The 18,218-nt window shown below is 47.0% G+C and overlaps 2 protein-coding genes across 8 annotated transcripts in view; one reads left to right on the top strand and one right to left on the bottom strand.

The window, feature by feature from the left end:
- dock4a (dedicator of cytokinesis 4a) overlaps positions 1–2,925 on the bottom strand; it is a 79,505-nt gene extending 76,580 nt beyond the window's left edge. For all 7 annotated transcript variants that reach the window (XM_029247145.1, XM_029247150.1, XM_029247147.1 and 4 more), the window contains exon 1: positions 2,696–2,925. In XM_029247145.1, the coding sequence (XP_029102978.1) occupies positions 2,696–2,738 (43 nt within the window). In that variant the 5' untranslated portion in view covers positions 2,739–2,925. The remainder of the gene's footprint in view (positions 1–2,695) is intronic.
- Positions 2,926–3,057: 132 nt separating this feature from the next.
- Positions 3,058–17,752, top strand: znf277 (zinc finger protein 277). The gene is made up of 12 exons (XM_018729777.2): positions 3,058–3,110; positions 5,019–5,220; positions 6,547–6,635; positions 8,502–8,584; positions 14,364–14,455; positions 14,727–14,837; positions 15,737–15,869; positions 16,434–16,501; positions 16,593–16,689; positions 16,768–16,810; positions 16,936–17,110; positions 17,214–17,752. The coding sequence occupies exons 1-12, from the start codon at positions 3,080–3,082 to the stop codon at positions 17,398–17,400; spliced, it is 1,311 nt and encodes a 436-aa protein (XP_018585293.1). The 5' UTR covers positions 3,058–3,079; the 3' UTR covers positions 17,401–17,752.
- Positions 17,753–18,218: the final 466 nt, after the last annotated feature.

Below are 18,218 nucleotides of genomic sequence, written 5' to 3'. Positions count from 1 at the left end.
GGGAACAAAAGGAAGATCAAGGTGGCGATATTTTGAAGAAAAGTGATTTATTAACATTTATTCATTTAGTTGATTCTTTTCTCCAAAGCAACTCAGTTATTCATCCATTTATACAGCTGGGTAATTTTACTGGAGCAACAGAGGGTAAGTACCTTCCTCAAGGGTATTACAGCTGGAGGCGGGGATCAAACCTGCGACCTTTGGGTCCACAGCCAGCAGCTCTAACCGCTACGCTTCCAGCTGACGGCAACGTCCCTAAACCCACTCTAGCAGCAAACTGCAAACAAATTCTCATGTGGAACAGAACACAAACAAGTCAACAAGTGGGCTGTCGGTGAGGCAGGGAGACCCCCCACGTGGCACAGAGCAGCAGGGCTATTCGCTCAGCGACAGCACATCCGACACCCTGCACATAGACAACAAATCGGGGAACTAAAAACCAACCGGTTTTCAAAAAAAAAAAAAAAAAAAAAACTTCAACACAGGACCCTGACATTAACCAGTAATTAATTAAAGAAAAAATTACACAAAAAAACAGGGTAACTAAAATAAGCAACTCTGTGTTCATTAAATGGTAAATTAAAACCCTTATTGGGACAGCTGGTGCCATAGTGGTTACAGCTGCTGCCTTGGACCCAAAAGGTCACAGGTTCGATTCCCACCTCCAGCTAGAGTACCCTTGAGCAAGGTACTTACCGTAAAGTAACACTGGAAGTCGCTTTGGAGAAAAGTGTCAGATCAATGAATTAATGTAAATAACAACAACTCAACACCACAAGAGGAGTGAGGGCAGCTGGACACGGTGAGAGAACCTCTATTCCGGTCGTTCGCACAGTGGCCCCACCGTCTTAACGGTGGGAACACCGATGGTGTGTCCAGACCTGCTGCCTGACAACGCGAAGGTCCTCGGTTCAAATCCCCACCTGCTGCAGTACTATGAAGAGTTACTTAATGAGTTAATAAGAGTAAGAACACCCTACTACGCGGAGGGGTAAATCTGTGGCGATTCATTGTAATTTATGGTCCAGGAGCCCTGCACAAGGTCACTCCCAGGGCGGCTGATAGCATAGTGGATCTGAAGGTTGCTGGTGTGAATCTCACCATTGAGCAAGGTGTGTACTATAGAATTGCTCCAGTGAAATGACCCAGCTGTATAAATGGGTAAATAACTGTAGGTACATTAACATTGCGAGGTACTTTGGGGGGGGGGGGGGGGGGGGGGGGGGGAGAAATAACGGGCTCCATTGCTGCGAGTCGTCACTGTGTTGCTGAGCTCTCAGCACTACTTTCACTTCCTTTCTCTTTCTTTTCTTACGCGTCTCTGTCGTCCTGCTGTCCTCTACGTTTGCTGCTCCAGCGTGGTGTCCCTCGTGTCCCCATCGTTAGTCCACCTAACGTCTCAGGGGCCTTGGACAGAGGTGTCCGCAAAATAAGAGTCAACAAAGGGGTGTCTGACGGTGTGTGAGGAAGGGCAAACAGGCAGGGAAGGACGTGTGGAAGGACACACGGAGACTTGTGTACGGGGACATGGTGTAGTTGAGGAACTCCTGAACTCCACTATGACACACACAATGGGACACAGTTGGAAACAACAGGACACAACTAAGGACAACAGGACAGAGCTGGAGACAAGTGGTCACAATGGGACACGACAGAACACAATGCCACAGGATGGGACACAGCTGCGCACAATGGGACACGACCGGACCCAACGGGACATGACAGGACACGGCTGGACAAAATGGGAGAAAGTTGGACAGAATGGCACACAGCTGGACAGAATGGGACAGACTTGGAGACACCTAACACAATCGGACAGAATGGGACACAGCTGGACAAAATGGGACAAAGTTGGACAATAATATGGCACACAGCTGGACACAGTGGCAGAATCCAGCGCAGCTCCAGGTAAAAAGCCTGTCTCCACTACACCTTTGCGGGTCCAAACCTCAGCGGATGCGGTCCTCGCACGTGAATACATTTCCGACTCACTCCTTTTCTCCTTTAAATTGTTCGCCTCACGTCTTTTAAAGAAAGAAAGAAAAAAAAAAAACTGTCGGTATTAAAAAAAAAAAAAAAAAAAACGCGCACGGCTGTGATGACGGATTTTTTTTTTTAAATAAATGAACGTGTCCCCATTTTTGGGGACCTAAGGAAAGACGTTTCACCGCAACAAAACAGGGTGAAGCGCTGCTGTCCCGCTGACACGGATGGATACAAAGGCAATGCGATCAAAGGATGAAAAAAGTAACAATGTGTTCAATCAGTGTCCTTGTTGCACATGATCCAGTCGCTCCTATCGCTCCTCCAGCGAGTCGACGCGCTTCGACCGTCTTTCGTGCGTTTGCCCACTTTCATTGGTTTCGAACCCAATCATTCTGACACAAGTAGGGGACACGTTGCAATCGGTGTAAACAAAGCAGCGCTGCGAAAACAAACAGTCCAAAATGTGACATTTTATTAAAGATCCGCCAGCGGAAAAGTTAAAGATGCTTCAATTGAGCCCCCGGATTGATTCAACAGCTTCATCACACATTTCACCACATTTCTCACCCTTCACATCACTTGGGAAGCAGGTACCCAAATGAGGCGCAATTACACACACATAATTATTACTTAATTCTACCTCCCATTTGGAAACTCGTTCCATAATAATAAAATTCCATAAACGTACGCAACACACTGACTGACTTACCGACGCCGTATTTCTCAAGTTCTGTGGGCATCCACATATTCATGGTTTGTGTGGTTTGTGCATTGAAAAGAAAGGCAGAAAGAGCACCGTAACATCAGAAAGTGCGTGCGGTGCAGCGCATTCTACCGACTGCCGAGTCTCCGCCACGGACTCATTGTTCTGGATGCAGCAGCAGCAGCGGCGGCGGCAACAGCGGCGAACTACAGCGCATCGCCACACACTAACCCGCGCTGCACTCTGGGACCTGTAGTCAAACCAGCATTACGTCAACAAATGACGGAAGAACTCGAAGTCCCAAGGAGCTCTGCTGCTCCGCGGATGTGTGCAGCATTCGGATTGGTCAGTGCGGCTTGGCATTGTACCACGTGACGACGGGGCGACAGCATGGCGGCCTGCAGCGATGGCGAAGTACCAGGTGTGTACGGAACCGGCGTGCTTTTTCGCCAGGCTGCTCTTCACATTTTGTCATTTGTGGCGTATTTCGGAAGACGTGCGTACAGTTCGTTCTTCTGTATAGCCTAGAAGAACGCTTTTATTGAGTACGATTTTAACTAAACCGAGAGATCGACTGACTCGTCTTCGATTTAAACTTACTTACGGAAAGTTTATTATCATGTCTTGACTGGTTTAGCACGATGTCGATGTCCTCTGCAAGTTAGCCTCGTAGCGAATAACTTAGGTCACCTAGGCTAGTTATTTACACTTCTTTACTCCAACGTATCTAAATGCAATGAATGTCGAGCACAGTGTGAGTATCGACCATAAATTATATATAATCCGAGTGACAACAAACCGGCTGCTAGCTATTGGGAACAAACAAGAAATCTACCCATTCGACTGCACCAACCAGCTTGGTGTCAAGTAAAAGATGACCGATTAATTAATGTGTTTTTGTCAAATTAATATTTTATATATATAGTGAACACGAATATTTTTGCATTTATGTTTTTCCAGGTCTCATACAGTGAGTAAGAACTTCCTTAACTTAAGTTAAGCAAGGTTCGAATGTGGTGGTTTACATAGGCTGCTTTGCACAGAACTTCCACCTAAGCAACACATTATTATTATTATTATTAGTAGTAGTAAAGGTACATTTACTCACTTAGCAGACGCTTTTCTCCAAAGCAACTTCCAGTGAACTCGTGTAGTGTTATGAGCCCACACACCTTATTCACCGCGGTGACTTACACTGCTAGATACCCTACTTACACTGGGTCACTCATCCATACATCAGTGGAACACACACACTCTCTCTGTGTCACTCACCAACCTGAACAGTGTGTTTTTGGAGTGTGGGAGGAAACCAGAGCACCCAGAGGAAACCCACACAGACACAGGGAGAACATGCAAGCTCAACACAGACTGAGCGGGGATCGAACCCACGTCCTCTCGCACCACCCAAGCTCTGTGAGACATCGTTATTGTTATGGTCCAAAAAAAAATATTAGTTCTTTCTTGCTAAAGTCCACAGATTTCTCAGGCCTTCATTGCTCAACTCCTCTGTTCCACACATCTGTAAAATATTTCCTGAAGGCTCGTTCCCCGTGGTTACAGGATTTCAGGTTGACTTGTTGATTGAAAGCTGCTGCATTCCCTGTAACGGTTAACCGGGGGGTCGGATGTGCTTGTGAAGTAGTAGCAGCTCCGCACCTAAGAAGCCGTGAGATCTTTCAAAGGGTCATGTGTTCGCAGCGGTGGCTGTGGTAGCGAATGTGTGACGTGACAGCCTTGGTGAAATGAGTCATCGGGCTAAGGCCCATCCATTCGGGTGTGTGTGTGTGTGTGTGTGATGCTAAAATACAACCCCAGTAAATAGACAATAAATAAAACACAGATGCATTATGGGCAGCTCATGGCATGGTGGTTACAGCTGATTCCTGCAGATCTGAACGTTGCAGATCTTTCCAGATGTTTCCAGACTAATGGTGAGCTCGGTAGCATTGTGAGTAGTCGTCTTGCTATTAGAAAGGTCACGCAGCTGGGCCACATGGTGCAAAGCAGGGGGTGGGTGGGCGCCGTGACAAGATCTCCCGCTGCTTTCGTACCCTCGAGCAAGGTACTTGCCCTAAAAGCTTCTCTAGCAAAACTACCCAGCTCTATAAATGTGTAAGTAATTGTAGGCATCTTACTATAGTAATTTGCATTGGTGAAAAGTGAGTACATGTAAATATAAGGCACTATATACGGAAAGTCAGTTCGTAATGGTGCGGCTGAGGGTGTGATATGGACTCAAGCAGGTCCATTTTTGGGATTTAAATTGATACCCTCCTGATTTATGACCCTAACCACCGTACTCGTTGCCGGCTTGTTCTTCTGTCCCCAGCTGGCCGGGACTCCATACTGGAGCCACTGTCCTTCCCGGAGGACCCAGGCAGCAGCGCTTCCCTGTCCAGCACCAAGGCTGCGCCCTGTGCTCTCTGCCCGGATCTCCAGCCCCTTTGGGAAAAGGACCCTCTCCTGAAGCACCTGCTCCTGGAGCACAAGCTTGTCATCGCCGACGTCCGGCTGGTGGCCGATTTCCCGAGGTACGCCGCGTGCCGTCCTTCGTTCCCGGTCGACGCAGAGGATGGCCGGTGGACTTCTTCTTAGTTGGGATTTTCACTTCTGCAGCATTCTGAGGAATGGAGGTGTACCAGCCGTCCACTGGCCTACTTTTAAAAGCCCTCCAGCCCAAGACATGATTCTGCTTTGAAGTTCAGCTTAGCCTCAGTAAAGGGGATATTTTGTCATAGACTTGCATTTACTTTTTGTAAGATGGAAGTTAATTTTAATTTGGTGCATTCCGAAATGTTGTCATGCTGTTGTATCGTCGGGTTATATTGTTAAGGTGAAAATTAAAGAGTTTGAGTTGGGGGGGGGGGGAGGGGGAGGGTGAGGAGGGTCACAGCAGGGAAACCAGTGGTTGGAGGAACATGGTTCCATACATACGTGAGGCAGGCAGCCTCCCTCCAGAAAATGACGAAATAGAACTAGTGCTGCAGATCTTTCCAGATGTTTCCAGACTAATGGTGAGCTCGGTAGCATTGTGAGTAGTCGTCTTGCTATTAGAAAGGTCACGCAGCTGGGCCACATGGTGCAAAGCAGGGGGTGGGTGGGCGCCGTGACAACATCCACGCCTGTGAATACCCCACTTTACTGTCCCAATTATTGTGGCAGGGAATCAGGACCTGAGGAATGATGCTGAATCTTGCCCAATTTGCATAAAAGTAACAGTCATTGGTATTTCTTTTCCTCTCTATATGATTAATAAGAAAATTATCGCATTATAAAAAATATAACCACATACTGTTGATTTTTGATTTGAAGACACGTTTCGAAATTAATTGCACGATCTGTGCAGGGTGGTCATCGGAAGAATCGCCACTTTGCTTGTGTGTGTGTGGAGTGTTTGGGGACAGAGGCAGAAGGTAGAGGACAGAAGGCTACAAGCATCAGTGACGGTACCTGCTGCTGCGTGTCCAGATGTTTCAGCTCAGTTTGACTACTTAAAGAACGGACCCGCTCCTTCGGAAATAATTATTAGCCCAAGACTCTCGTTTTGCAGCATCTCTCCGCTATTCTGAAAAAAACCTGAAGTTCGCAGGCGTTCGCGCAGACTGATGGTCGCGAAATGTTGAAGAAACAAAGAGAGCATGTGGAGAATGGCGCTGCTCCCGTGTCGGGTTGAGGCTGAAGAACGGAGGGCCAATGCGCTGCTTTAAGGAGCTCCTTTGGGGCGATTCCTTGCCCAGCGCTGATGGCCTGCTTTGCCTCCGCTCACTCCCCCCCCCCAGGTGTCAAACATGGAGGGCATGCGCACGTTTTGAGTAACGTCTGAAAGTCGGTTCTACTTTTTTAAACTTTTGACACAGATACATGATGTACTGGAGAAGGAGATTTGCGGAACAACCTCTCACGGATTTCTGCAGCGTGATCCAGACGAACTCGGAGGGCCCTGTCGGTAAGTCGGATTTCAGCCAAGTAAAGCGTTCACGCTTCACAGCGGCACCTTTTCCTGGCGATAAAACGGGCAGTTCGTTGTTGAAAGGGTGGCGCAAAGTGCTGCGGTCAGCAGGTCCAGAGCTCCTGTAGCATCGAGATGTTTGATCTCCACGTCGTGCGCTTTACCGCCTTTCCGTTGAACTCGGCTTTTGCCTGCATCGCCGTCGAGCCGCACGCCGTTCTCCGACACCTCGGCCGCTTCTGCCCGCTGTGGTTGACAGCAACAGGGAGACAGACGCAGTCCCTGTTGAATTTCCATTTATTTATTTAGCAAATGCTTTTCTCCAAAGTGACTTCCAATGAACTCTACGTAGTGTAATCAGCCCACACACCTTATTCACCGCGGTGACTTACACTGCTAGATACACTACTTACACTGGGTCGATCATCCATACATCAGTGGAACGCACACACTATGGGGGAACCTGAACAGCATGTCTTTGGAGTGTGGGAGGAAACCAGAGCACCCGGAGGAAGCCAACACAGACACGAGGAGAACATGCAAACTCCACACAGACCGAGAGGGAATGGAACTCGCGTCCTCTCGCACCACCCACTCGCTGTGCCGCCATGCTGCCCCATCCAGTATTCCCCTTAATTCCCTTAAGCGTGTTCATAGATGTCTGAAAATTAACCGGCTCTGAGACGATGGATAAGAAATAAATGCGTGTGCGCCGACAACCGTTTATTTTGAAGTAAAGCACTGGTTGCGTATAAAAGTTACCCTGATTTGATGTAGGGAGAAAAACGCCGAGCCAAAAGGAGTAAGAATGAGTAAGACCACATCAGACAGTACAGACTTCTGTCTGTGGTTTACAGGTTTTGCTTAATGTGGACTTTGATGGGCAGAGGAGACGTTAATATTCGTGTGCGTTTGCCGAGCGTCTAGCAGAGACACACCTTCGCAGGGGGCCCAGGACCGGTTCTCTGCTTCGGATGCTGATTACCGAGTCTCGATTTCCTTTTGTTGATGGGAGCAACATTTTAACAAATATGCCGATCGATATAATTTTTCAAGGTCTGCAGAGCTCAGAAATACTGTTACACTCCGCATATCACAAGTACTCATCTCATTATGAATAAGCATAATGGGATAGCTGGTAGTGTAGTGATTAGAGCTGCTGTCTTTGGACCCCAAGGTCACAGGTTCGAATCCCACCCCCAGCTCTAGTACTTACCCTAAATTGCTCCAGTAGAATTTCCCAGCTGTGTGAGTGGGTAAATAACTGTAAGTTGCTTTGGAGGAAAGTGTCAGATAAATATGAGAATGTAACTTTGTTGTCATGTACATTTATGTACACTTGTATACCCCGAGTTGTACGTCTCTCTTGAGAAAAGAGTGCCAAATGAGTAAATATAAGTGCAAACTTATTCTTTTATGCCGTCATTAATGCCAAGTAGAGGGTAAATAGCGCCAGGAGGTGTTGATTGTAATAGGATGTTTCGGCTCCTCCGAGAAGGTCACCGGGTGCTTTCTGGTTAAGTGTCCAGCTTTACAGTTCAGCATCCGCACCGTGTGTCCTGCGGGATCCCGAGCGGACGTCGGGTACGTGAACGAGCAGTGTGAAGCACCAGGAGGAGAAATGCAGCCTTATTATTGTCTGATGTCACCGCAGAAACAAGAGGGCAGGGAGGGAATGAAGGTGTTTGCGATTAAATGGAAGCGAGAATTTCTGTGGTTTTTACTGGCCGCTGAGATGAACCTGAAGAGGCATCAGTTCCACATTTGGTCAATGACTACACACATACACCAAAGAGGAATGAACGTGTTTTCAGCCTTCGCTGTCATAATGCACATATAGTGACGAGACAACTGGTGTTTCAGAGAAACAGGAGCAGTACTTCCTCCTGTGTGACGCTTTGCCTGAGGACAGGATCCTGAGAGAGCAGCTGCAGCAGAGGAGGCTGGTGAGTTCTCGCACACACACACACACGCACACGTCGTGTCACGGACACAAGGTGCATATGCAGCTTCAAGAGGCCTGAAGGTGCTTCTGTACAGGGTATACAGTATTTCTGATTCCAGTGGAAATAGGTAACTGCTGGAGAGGCTACGTGTAAATCTACTCTAACGTTGTCATGTAACCAGCTTACGAATGTTGCTTCTTTCTTGTTTCATATGATGTTTTCATTTACATTTATTTATTTAGCAGACGCTTTCCTCCAAAGCGACTTCCAATGAACTCTATGTAGTGTTATTAGCCCACACACCTTATTCACCACGGTAACTTACACTGGGTCAGTCATCCATACATCAGTACAACACACACACTCTGGGTGAACCTGAGCAGCACGTCTTTGGAGTGTGGGAGGAAACCAGGGCACCTGGAGAACATGCACTCCACACAGACTGAGCGGGGATCGAAACCACATCCTCTCGTACCACCCAGCCGCTGTGAGACAAGAGCTACTCACCGTGCCACCCCAAAAATCACTTTTCAAATCGCTTGGTCGTTTTATTGACCATAGATCTGGAAATGCGTGCAACACCTAAGCTGAGGATGCTTGTTTGCCTGGAGCTAGAATGAATTAGAATGTTCTCAACAAGCTTGGAGAAACACAACAAGGGAGCCTTTAATTTGTCTGCACTCCGATCAAACGTTTACAGAAATGTGACCTTCCGCGTGGAAAATTCGGAGCTTTGCCGTATTAAAAACGGAGATGACATGGATGTCTGGTTGGGTCATCTTCCAGCTGAGAGGCAGTGGATGGATGTAAAGATTCATGCACTCAAGTTTACGCTGGTAGGAGAAACATCTAATTAGTTCCAGCGGAACCCAGTGGGGTTGGTTGCATGTGCTCTCCTGTACAGATCAACGCCAACGGCTCATGTAGAGGAACACAATTTTAAAGAGCTCGATGTAAGTGCAGAGCATCTGCTTCTGAACAAACTTAACTCCATGGCAATTGAAGGACGTTTGGAATCGACCTGTACTGCTATTCTCGATGTTCTGCCCAGGGAAGCTCGAGTCAATCCCAGCGAAGAGCTACCTTCTGCATCGCGATTTCCCGTCATCCATCGCCGTCCTTCAGGATGCCCGCGCAGATGAAGGGATCAGCAGGAAAGGAGCTGAATACAGAGTGGAATATTCGCGTATTGGGACAGAACGTGTGGCGAGTCACGCGAAGGAAACGAAGCCAGCGTCGGTACAGGAAGGCCACTCTGACACTCTCTACACGTCGAAAAAGAATAGACGAGACAAGGAAGCAGGCAGTGACGTTTCGTAAGAAAAGCCCGTCGACGGGGAGCTAATTCTTCGCGTTAATTTCCTACCGCAGCCGGGTGGAAACAAAGACTTCTACCCCACATACAGATTTTTTTTTTTTTTTTTTTTTTGTCAGCAGCAATAGTCTTGAAATAGTAAACAAGTATTGAAAATGCAGACGAACTACATTTCCTTGTTCATTAGTGTCTATTACTGGCCACAGGCTGGTGGAGGTGGAGGGGGAGGCTTCCTGTATTGAGGTTCCTAAGAGCCCTTTGTGAGAAAAATACCAGTTTATAACTGAAAGTGCGATTTATATCTAGATTTATTCATCTCGACTTTCTCCAAAGATATTTTAATTTCCCTCGACTCAAAGATGGATTCGATAACGGACAAAAAGATTCCCATACAGACGTCACCAGTGTAGTAGCTGCTCAAACTGACTTCCTTAACCACATGTAGAGTAGCCTGGTGATGTCACAAGATCTGGGCTGAAGTCTAGTTGACACAGATGTCCTTTAAAACACTCACTGAAAAGTGCGAAGGATACCAGAGTTCTGAGAGAGAGGGGAAGGTCATCCCAGCGCACCGGGGCCAGTGTCGGAAACGAGCGTAGAGGAGGAGCGCGGTAATCTTGCTGAGATTTACATTCGAGTGGGGTGTAAAAATTTTGTGGCAAGGTAAGGCAGTGTGTACTCTGATCAGTCTTATCCTACACACGCGTGTCCTTTGGTTCATAATTGATAACCAGAGTTGGGTCCACATCTGGAAGAACAACGACGCCTACGAAAGACCAACTTTACGTTCGATACTTCGGAGTCTTTCAGCTTTGCAGAGAAGTCGAGGCCTGGCGTGACACATTTTCCTCCGTCTCGTGATGAAATTTCCCTGCTGCTAATCCCCGCTCGCAGTTCCTAAAAGCCATCAAGTGAGAAACCAGGTGATACGCTCAGCAGACCGAGAACTTGACCGGTCGTGTCCCCGAGGGACGTGTCCAGAGACGGTTGCTTGTTTCGTCAAACCTCTCGGCGTCTACCGTGTGAGACGAGGAGAAATGGCCCGAAAGCTGGACGGAGTGGCGGCTGCACGTGCTCACAATTCCACCTCTTGGTGGACGGAAAACCTGGTGGAACAGCACCGGTCAGGAGGCGAAGCAGGCTGGAAGAGGAAGTGCCGCATCCCCCCCCCATGTGCGTTTTGTCGCGGCTGACCGCAAAGAGCTCAGTGTTCCCGTTAGGTTCATCTGTAAATTGTCTGTCAGGAACACCATGGTACAGGTTCAGCTGCTGCTAGATGTTTGACTGCCACCTTTGTGTAAACAGTGGTCAAAGTCATTGTTCTCCTTCCTGCTCTTTTCTTTTGTCTCATATCTCCTTCCCGCGGGCAGTACAGCGAGTAGCGCTAGGCGGTGCAAGAGGACACGGGTTCGATCCCCACTCGGTCTGTGTAGAGTTTCATGTTCTACCTGTGTCTGTGTGGGTTTTCTCCGAGTGCTCTGGTTTCCTCCCACACTCCAAAGACATGCTGTTCAGGTTCACCCATTGTGTGTGTGTGTGTGTGTTCCACTGATGTATGGGTGAGTGAGCCAGTATAAGTAGTGTATCTAGCAGTGTAAGTCACCGCGGTTAATAAGGTGTGTGGGCTGATAACACTACATAGAGTTCATTGTGGAGAAAGGTGTCTGCTAAATAAATAAATGTAAGTTCAGTGCGTTTAAACCCAGATACGGTGTACGTGCATTGCCTTGGGCAGCGCAGAGACTGAGGAACTCATGTCCTCAGCGAAACCCTGAGGGGACACACCTGATGACCGCAAATGAGGGCACTTATTGCCGTGTCAAAATGTGGCATCGGAAAGGATCAAAACTACAGTTGGGGAGACGGCAGAAGAAAAGTGCGGGGAAAATGCTGAACCAGCATCAGATTTTTGTTGTCAATCGTGAAATGCATGATGTTCACTGGAGAAATGAGCGCTGAATCTGCTGAAACATATTTGATAGCAGCCCAGGTACGAAAGTTTGCATCACTCATGCACCTCGGTAAAGCAGACACTTCTCCTGAGAGAGACACACACACACACACACACACACACACACACACACACACACCACTGCATCTGCAGAGGGTGCAGACACAGCCTGGTCTCTTATCATGCTGCACATGTCCTAAAACAGAGACCGGGAGCAGAGGATCTGCTGTTCACCTGGTCATCACCTTTGCAGTCATTGTTTAAACACACGTGACAAGCGAGCTGTGTATACACTGCCTTTGCAATTTGCTCGATTACATAAGCTAATAGAGCAGGTAAAAATCTGTGTATGATGTGCATGTGAGCTGCCAACAGCTCTCATGCCCAAAATGCTGATTTTATCATCAGTTTTGTAAGAGTGTAATTCGATACGTCTGGATTTTCTCTTATTCGTCTTTTACTGTTTATTTCTAGTACAGTTTCATGTGAAGAAAGGCAGTGGGTTTTTCAGAACTATGTTCTTGAGAAAAGGAAGTGGGAAATGCCATTTTGCAACACATTCAGTGCATTGCACGACCATCCAGACTATCCTGGCTGTGACTGACGTCATTTGACATATCTGGAAGAAAATCTTTAAGGCAAAATGTGTTGCTAGGCAACTTGTAAAGGCAACCTACATTTACAATCTAACAGAGCAGATATTACATAATATAGGCACCTTCAAATGGCTTTATTTATATTTGATTTTTTTTTTTTTTTTTTTTTTTTTTTTTTTTTTTTTTTAATATATAAATCTTTCCCTATTTACTGTTAAGAGAACAAAGGTTAAAACACCTTTTCAAATCTATTCTGAACAGCCAGTCAGAGACACATATTGTGTGTCAGTAGAGAAGTGCAAGAAAGTTCACGTCGCTATTAGTCTTGGAAACTCCCCGGTTTTCTCATCTATAGATTTATCTTTCTCGACAAAGGTAATAAAAAAAAAAGAAAAAAGTTAAAAAATAAACATTTCTTTAAGCAGCCACAAAGAATGCTGCTCTTTAGTCATGTGGTAGTGTGTGGTTAAATGTGATTGTTAAGCACAGTTACAAATTGCATGTCTAATAATAGGAGGCACGTAGTTTCACTTCTGAGAAATTACTTGTGTCTGAAGATTCTCTATAGAGCTCCTGTAGCGACTTCATTTCCTTTGCATGCAAGTGACTCATCGTTGCCAACATACGTAACTTCGTGGTCGAAATCTGGGGAAGAAGAGAATTCGAGTGGTCCTCAGCTTATGTTGGGGCTCTCTTCGGAAAACTCAGACATCTGCCAGACCACGAATTTTTCACTTGCTCACCTTTTTGAATAAAAAGTAACTTGAATCACAAACAAACAGTTTTGTACATGAAACACAATCGCTGCTAGACACCTAAACGCTGACCGAGACGCGGACAGTAACAGGCATGGCAGCACGGCCAGCCAATGCTATACAGCAGATGGAGCGGTTGTCGTTAACCTCTTGGCCAAACATCAGGACTCGAAAGTAATACACATTTGTACCTGTTACAAACGTCTATCTTACATATTTCTAAAGATATGAACATTACAATTTTCTTTATTTTTCACTGGATATTCTTAGCAGGTCTGTTTGCCTGCAGTTCTACTTTCTGCCAATAGGGGCAGCAAAATGCACAGACTAGAACGTTAAGCTGAGGAGGGGAGAGGAGGTACAGGCAGCTTCCCAGAGCAGTCAGTCTATATTTATCTCCAAATATGGAAAATACCCAGCGAATAAACCAAAATACGTTATTACGTTATTTTGACAGCCAATTTAACCAGATGCTGACAATCACGTTTACGTAATGCATCTCTCACTTCTGCATGGCCAGTTTTGTGAAGTTGACCGTGAGACACTTGATTCGTGTCTAAAATTAAATGCTTTTTTAATAGCTGTTCCGCATATAATCCTCCGTTATGCTGCAAGTCACCTTCCTTTTACTGCACTGTTCGATTCTCCTGCAGCACCTGACGAAGGAACATCTCGCACACCACAGCACCTTGAACAGGAGCTTATGGAGAGGATGCATTAATTTTTTTTTTTTTTTTTTTTTTAAAAATGAAATGTAGCTTTAATGTTGCTTCATGTTAAGTAATTTAAGGAAAAAACTGTTGAGAATCATGACCCTGCACTGTACAAGGTGTTGATGGATTTAGTTGATTTTTAATTCATTTTAGCTTTATCACATTTTTTTTAACAGTACCTAAACCAAGAATAAATTATAGGATTAAGCTGTGCTGTTAAATTTTTTGTTTTAATTGCGACATAGTGAATTGATGTACAAACAATTCCGAGTTACAGACTGACTGATGTTCAGGTGTAATAAGGTTAATCCGTTGTAAGTCCAAGTGATCGAGAGTGGAGGACTACCAGTATGGAACTCAGATCTGTACAAGTTCATGCATGTGTGACTATCAGTTCTCTACGTGTGAAAGCAGTCAGTCCCCAGTGACGGCCCTCCATCTGTCTGCAGGAGGAGGTCCTGGAGCAGCAGCAGCGAGAGAGGGAAGACATCACCTTCCAGCGCGCCTGCATGTTCTGCAACGAAGAGTTCAAAGGAAACAGGTAAAGAACTCGGAGGAAACAGGTGAAGTTTCCACGGAAAAAGATGAGAAGTTAACAGCGATTGAAAATTGGGGAGGAGTTGACAGGAGACGGGTTCCGGAGGACAACTGGTACGTAGATGGTGCTTATGAGCACCAGCGGGCCACGGGGAGCCATTTCTGCGACTCCGAATCCTGTAGATCCCCTACCTGTAGGTTATGAGTTTGAATGTCGTGGCGCATCACAAAGAGCACCGTTCAGGTAAAAACGTGACGTGCATTTCTCTCTCTAGGTCCTTACTGCTGAACCACATGGCGAAGGAGCACGCCTGCAACGTGGGCCTGCCGGACAACATCGTGTACTGCGACGAGTTCCTGGACACGCTGGAGAAGAAGCTCGATAGGTACGTGACGTCTGTACGGTGCCCCTCGTCTGTAAATACCGGTCCCACCTCCAGCTGTAGTACCCTTGAGCAAGGTACTTACCCTAAATTGCTCCAGTAAAATTACCCAGCTGTATAAATGGGGAAATAAGTCACTTTGCAGGAAGGTATCAGATGAATGAATAAATGTAAATGACAGATGAGCCTACTGGCAATGGAAAAAAAATGTAATGACAGTACGTGGAAATAACATATACAGACATAACTGGCAGATTAATTACTACAGGACATGACGACAGTGGATGTATCAATTATTCCCATAGACGTCATGTATAGTTTTTACTCCAGGGTAAAAACTCGAATCGACCCGGAGGTAGAAGAGTGCTGCTTGCTCGTATCCCTGTCTGAGCGTGAAGGTGCCCCCGACTTTCGGTAAACATGCCCGTGAGTGAGAGTGCTTGCGGGAGCCGTCTCACACACACCCCCCCCCAGTGTGATCCTTCAGTACTTCTCCCGCAAAAACAGCCCAAAACAGCTTCTCGTGTCTAATGAACGCACCCCCTCAGTATTCCCGTCACATGGAGCGAGCGGCCCGTGCTTCCCCTCCAGCTCCTCTTCAACGTGAGCGGCACACCGATGGCAACCAGCTGCCCATCCCCGGCACATCGAAAGTAACTGCGCTGCCGTCGAGCTGCTCATCGTATAAAATACAGTTCGGAAGAAATTAAATTAATTTCCAGCTGGTACTGCTGGGAGTACATTTTATACATTCATATCACTTCTGTTCTTGGATGTGTCGGCGGTGTGAAGCGAACCCGCCGCTCTGCATGTCAGCGTCTCTCTCAGTATTTGTCAACGGCGCCCCCTGCTGTCGCCGCCTCCCGCCGCTCGGTTAACGTTCTCCTCCGTTCCCTCTTTAGTTTACAGTGTCTGTACTGCGAGAAGGTTTTCAGGGACAAGACTACCCTGAAGGACCACATGAGGAAGAAGCAGCATCGCAAAATCAGCTCCAAGAACAAGGAGTACGACCGCTTCTATGTCATCAACTACCTGGTACTTGTCGCGTTTGAGGCTACGGAAGCAATTTGTGCCACGAGGTTTTTTTAAAGAAAACTGTGTGGAAAATTAAAAAGTCTGAGCAGTTTCACATCTGACTGGTGTCCTTTAAGTCATGAGGACCTGAGCCAGTTGTGTTCTTGTGCTGCGGTTCTGTTTCTTGAACACCCCACATATTGTGTCCCACGGGTACCTCCTTTCTCCTTTGAATTTGGCTTTAAGCATCATTTATGCTCCTGGATGCACGGCTCAGCACCGTAGCGATTGAGGTGCCGCCCGTTACCGCGGTAGCCGTGCGGCTCTTACCCAACTGGTGCGCTCACTGTCAGCAAACCGAGATGCGGCTGCTTTTCATTTTAGTGCCTAAACAGCCCTAAACTTGTCTTATAGTGACGTTTTATTACACTTCTCTTTCCTAAATTGTCCCAACAATCAGTGTAGTCGCTGACCGGGACACGTGGAGATACTTTCCTACGGCTCTGAAGTCTTGCATTAAAATAATGGGTTTCGATACCTTTGTAGTGTTTGTATCTTGACTAGAATTGTCCTTTTTCTCAACAGGAACTGGGAAAGACGTGGGAAGAAGTGCAGTCGGAGGATGATCGTGAGCTGGCCGAAGACCAAGATGAGTAAGGAGGGCCTTACTTGTCTGAGCCTTTCTTTGGCACGAGAGTAACATCAGGGTGTGCGGCGCTAACGCTGCGGTTGTTTTCTACCCAGCGACTGGTCAGACTGGCAGGCCCACCCCTTGCGCGTCGTCTGTCTCTTCTGCGAGCACCAGTCGGACACCATGGAGCAGATCTACGCTCATATGGAGGTGCGATTCTCCACTAACTTGATTTTGCGCCGACTTTTGGACTTGATTAAAAGCGTAGCATGAAACTGGTCTTTTCAGGAAACCCATGGATTTGACCTTCATAAGATAAAGGCTGATTTCAGTGAGTACAGCTCTGGTTACTGTGTTTTATTTTTAAGATGGGTGATGAGTTTATTTTAAATTCTGGATGTAAAGTAATTCAGTTGAACCACATTTCAACCCGTCCACCGGTCCATCTGTCGACAGACCTGAAGTTTTATCAGCAAGTTAAACTGGTGAACTACATCAGGCGAGAGCTCCACCAGTGTCGCTGCTATGGATGCCAGGAGAAGTTTGTCTCCAGGGAGGAAGTGCTGCGGCACATTGTGGACACCACCCATGCAATGAAAATACCAGAACCTTCTACGTGGGACCAGCCCCAGTGAGCTTTGTTTTCCTTCCTTGGTTAAACGCACAAGATGTGTGGCGATATGACATAATAATGCTTTCATCACCTAACCCAGTTTTTCCTGTGTCGCTCCTAGATATTATTTCCCCACTTACGAGAACGATGCACTGCTCTGCGCCCTGTCTGACAGCGACAGCGAAATGGAGGAGGCCGAGAGGTGCAGAGGGGTGCCGGTGATCGCCGAGGACGTGTCCGACCTCCAGGAGCTCAGACACAACAGCGCGTTGAACCACCTGCTCAAGGCTGGGACAAGCGCCCGATGAGGCTGTTTCATACCGGCTGCTAAACCTCGTCCATCTGATCTGCTCTGGGGTTCTGGAGATGTTAGCATCTGTCAAAGTCCAAAACAGCGTTTTTGAAAATCGTGGGCACACCAATGAACGCCGTCCTGCTCAACCATGTTGCCTTATTAGTTTGTTGCATTTCCGAGCAAGTAATCTGTAAATAACGGTGAAGGTTTGTGAGGAGCAGGAGGAGCTACCAAGTGCAAGTCCATAAAACAGCTGGCCAGGATTGTGGTGGAAAAAAAAGGTATTTGTGGAAGCTGCGCTGAATAAATATCCCTGCACATTTATTGTTCTCGTTTCGCAGCCGGGACGCCGCTTTTCAAACAGATCCCCTTCCTGATACATTCAGTTTATAGGGATAATGTTTTATCGATTTCCAAAAAGCTGCTTGATGCCAGAATTTTGGCCATGAGAACTGAGGCGTGGGGCCATTCTACCCACCGGTACCCCGGCCCCGCTCACGGCGCGTGGCTTTTCACGTGGGGTCGAACGTAAGCGAGCGCAGCGGAGCCTTAAGGACTACACACACCGCGGTCAGGGAAACACCCGTGTGCTGCCTGGACTGTGGTCACCGTGATGCCCTCGCCGCTTATCGGCAGGTGTCTCGTACTCGACCGGAACTACCCTACTTCTAGACTCGTACCAGCGGTACCCATTGCTGCACGGAGCAGGTCCAGGAGCCGAGCAGTAAAATAGCAGCTCCGGTCGGTTTTCAGAATGACGCACTTTATATTTGACTTTATAGTCCAAAAATGTCAACTTTATTGTCACTCACTCTATAGGCGAGTTGCACA

Source organism: Scleropages formosus, chromosome 21 (assembly GCF_900964775.1).
Source record: "Scleropages formosus chromosome 21, fSclFor1.1, whole genome shotgun sequence".
Classification (NCBI taxonomy): Eukaryota; Metazoa; Chordata; class Actinopteri; order Osteoglossiformes; family Osteoglossidae; genus Scleropages; species Scleropages formosus.
This window is presented reverse-complemented; position numbering and strand designations above follow the sequence as displayed.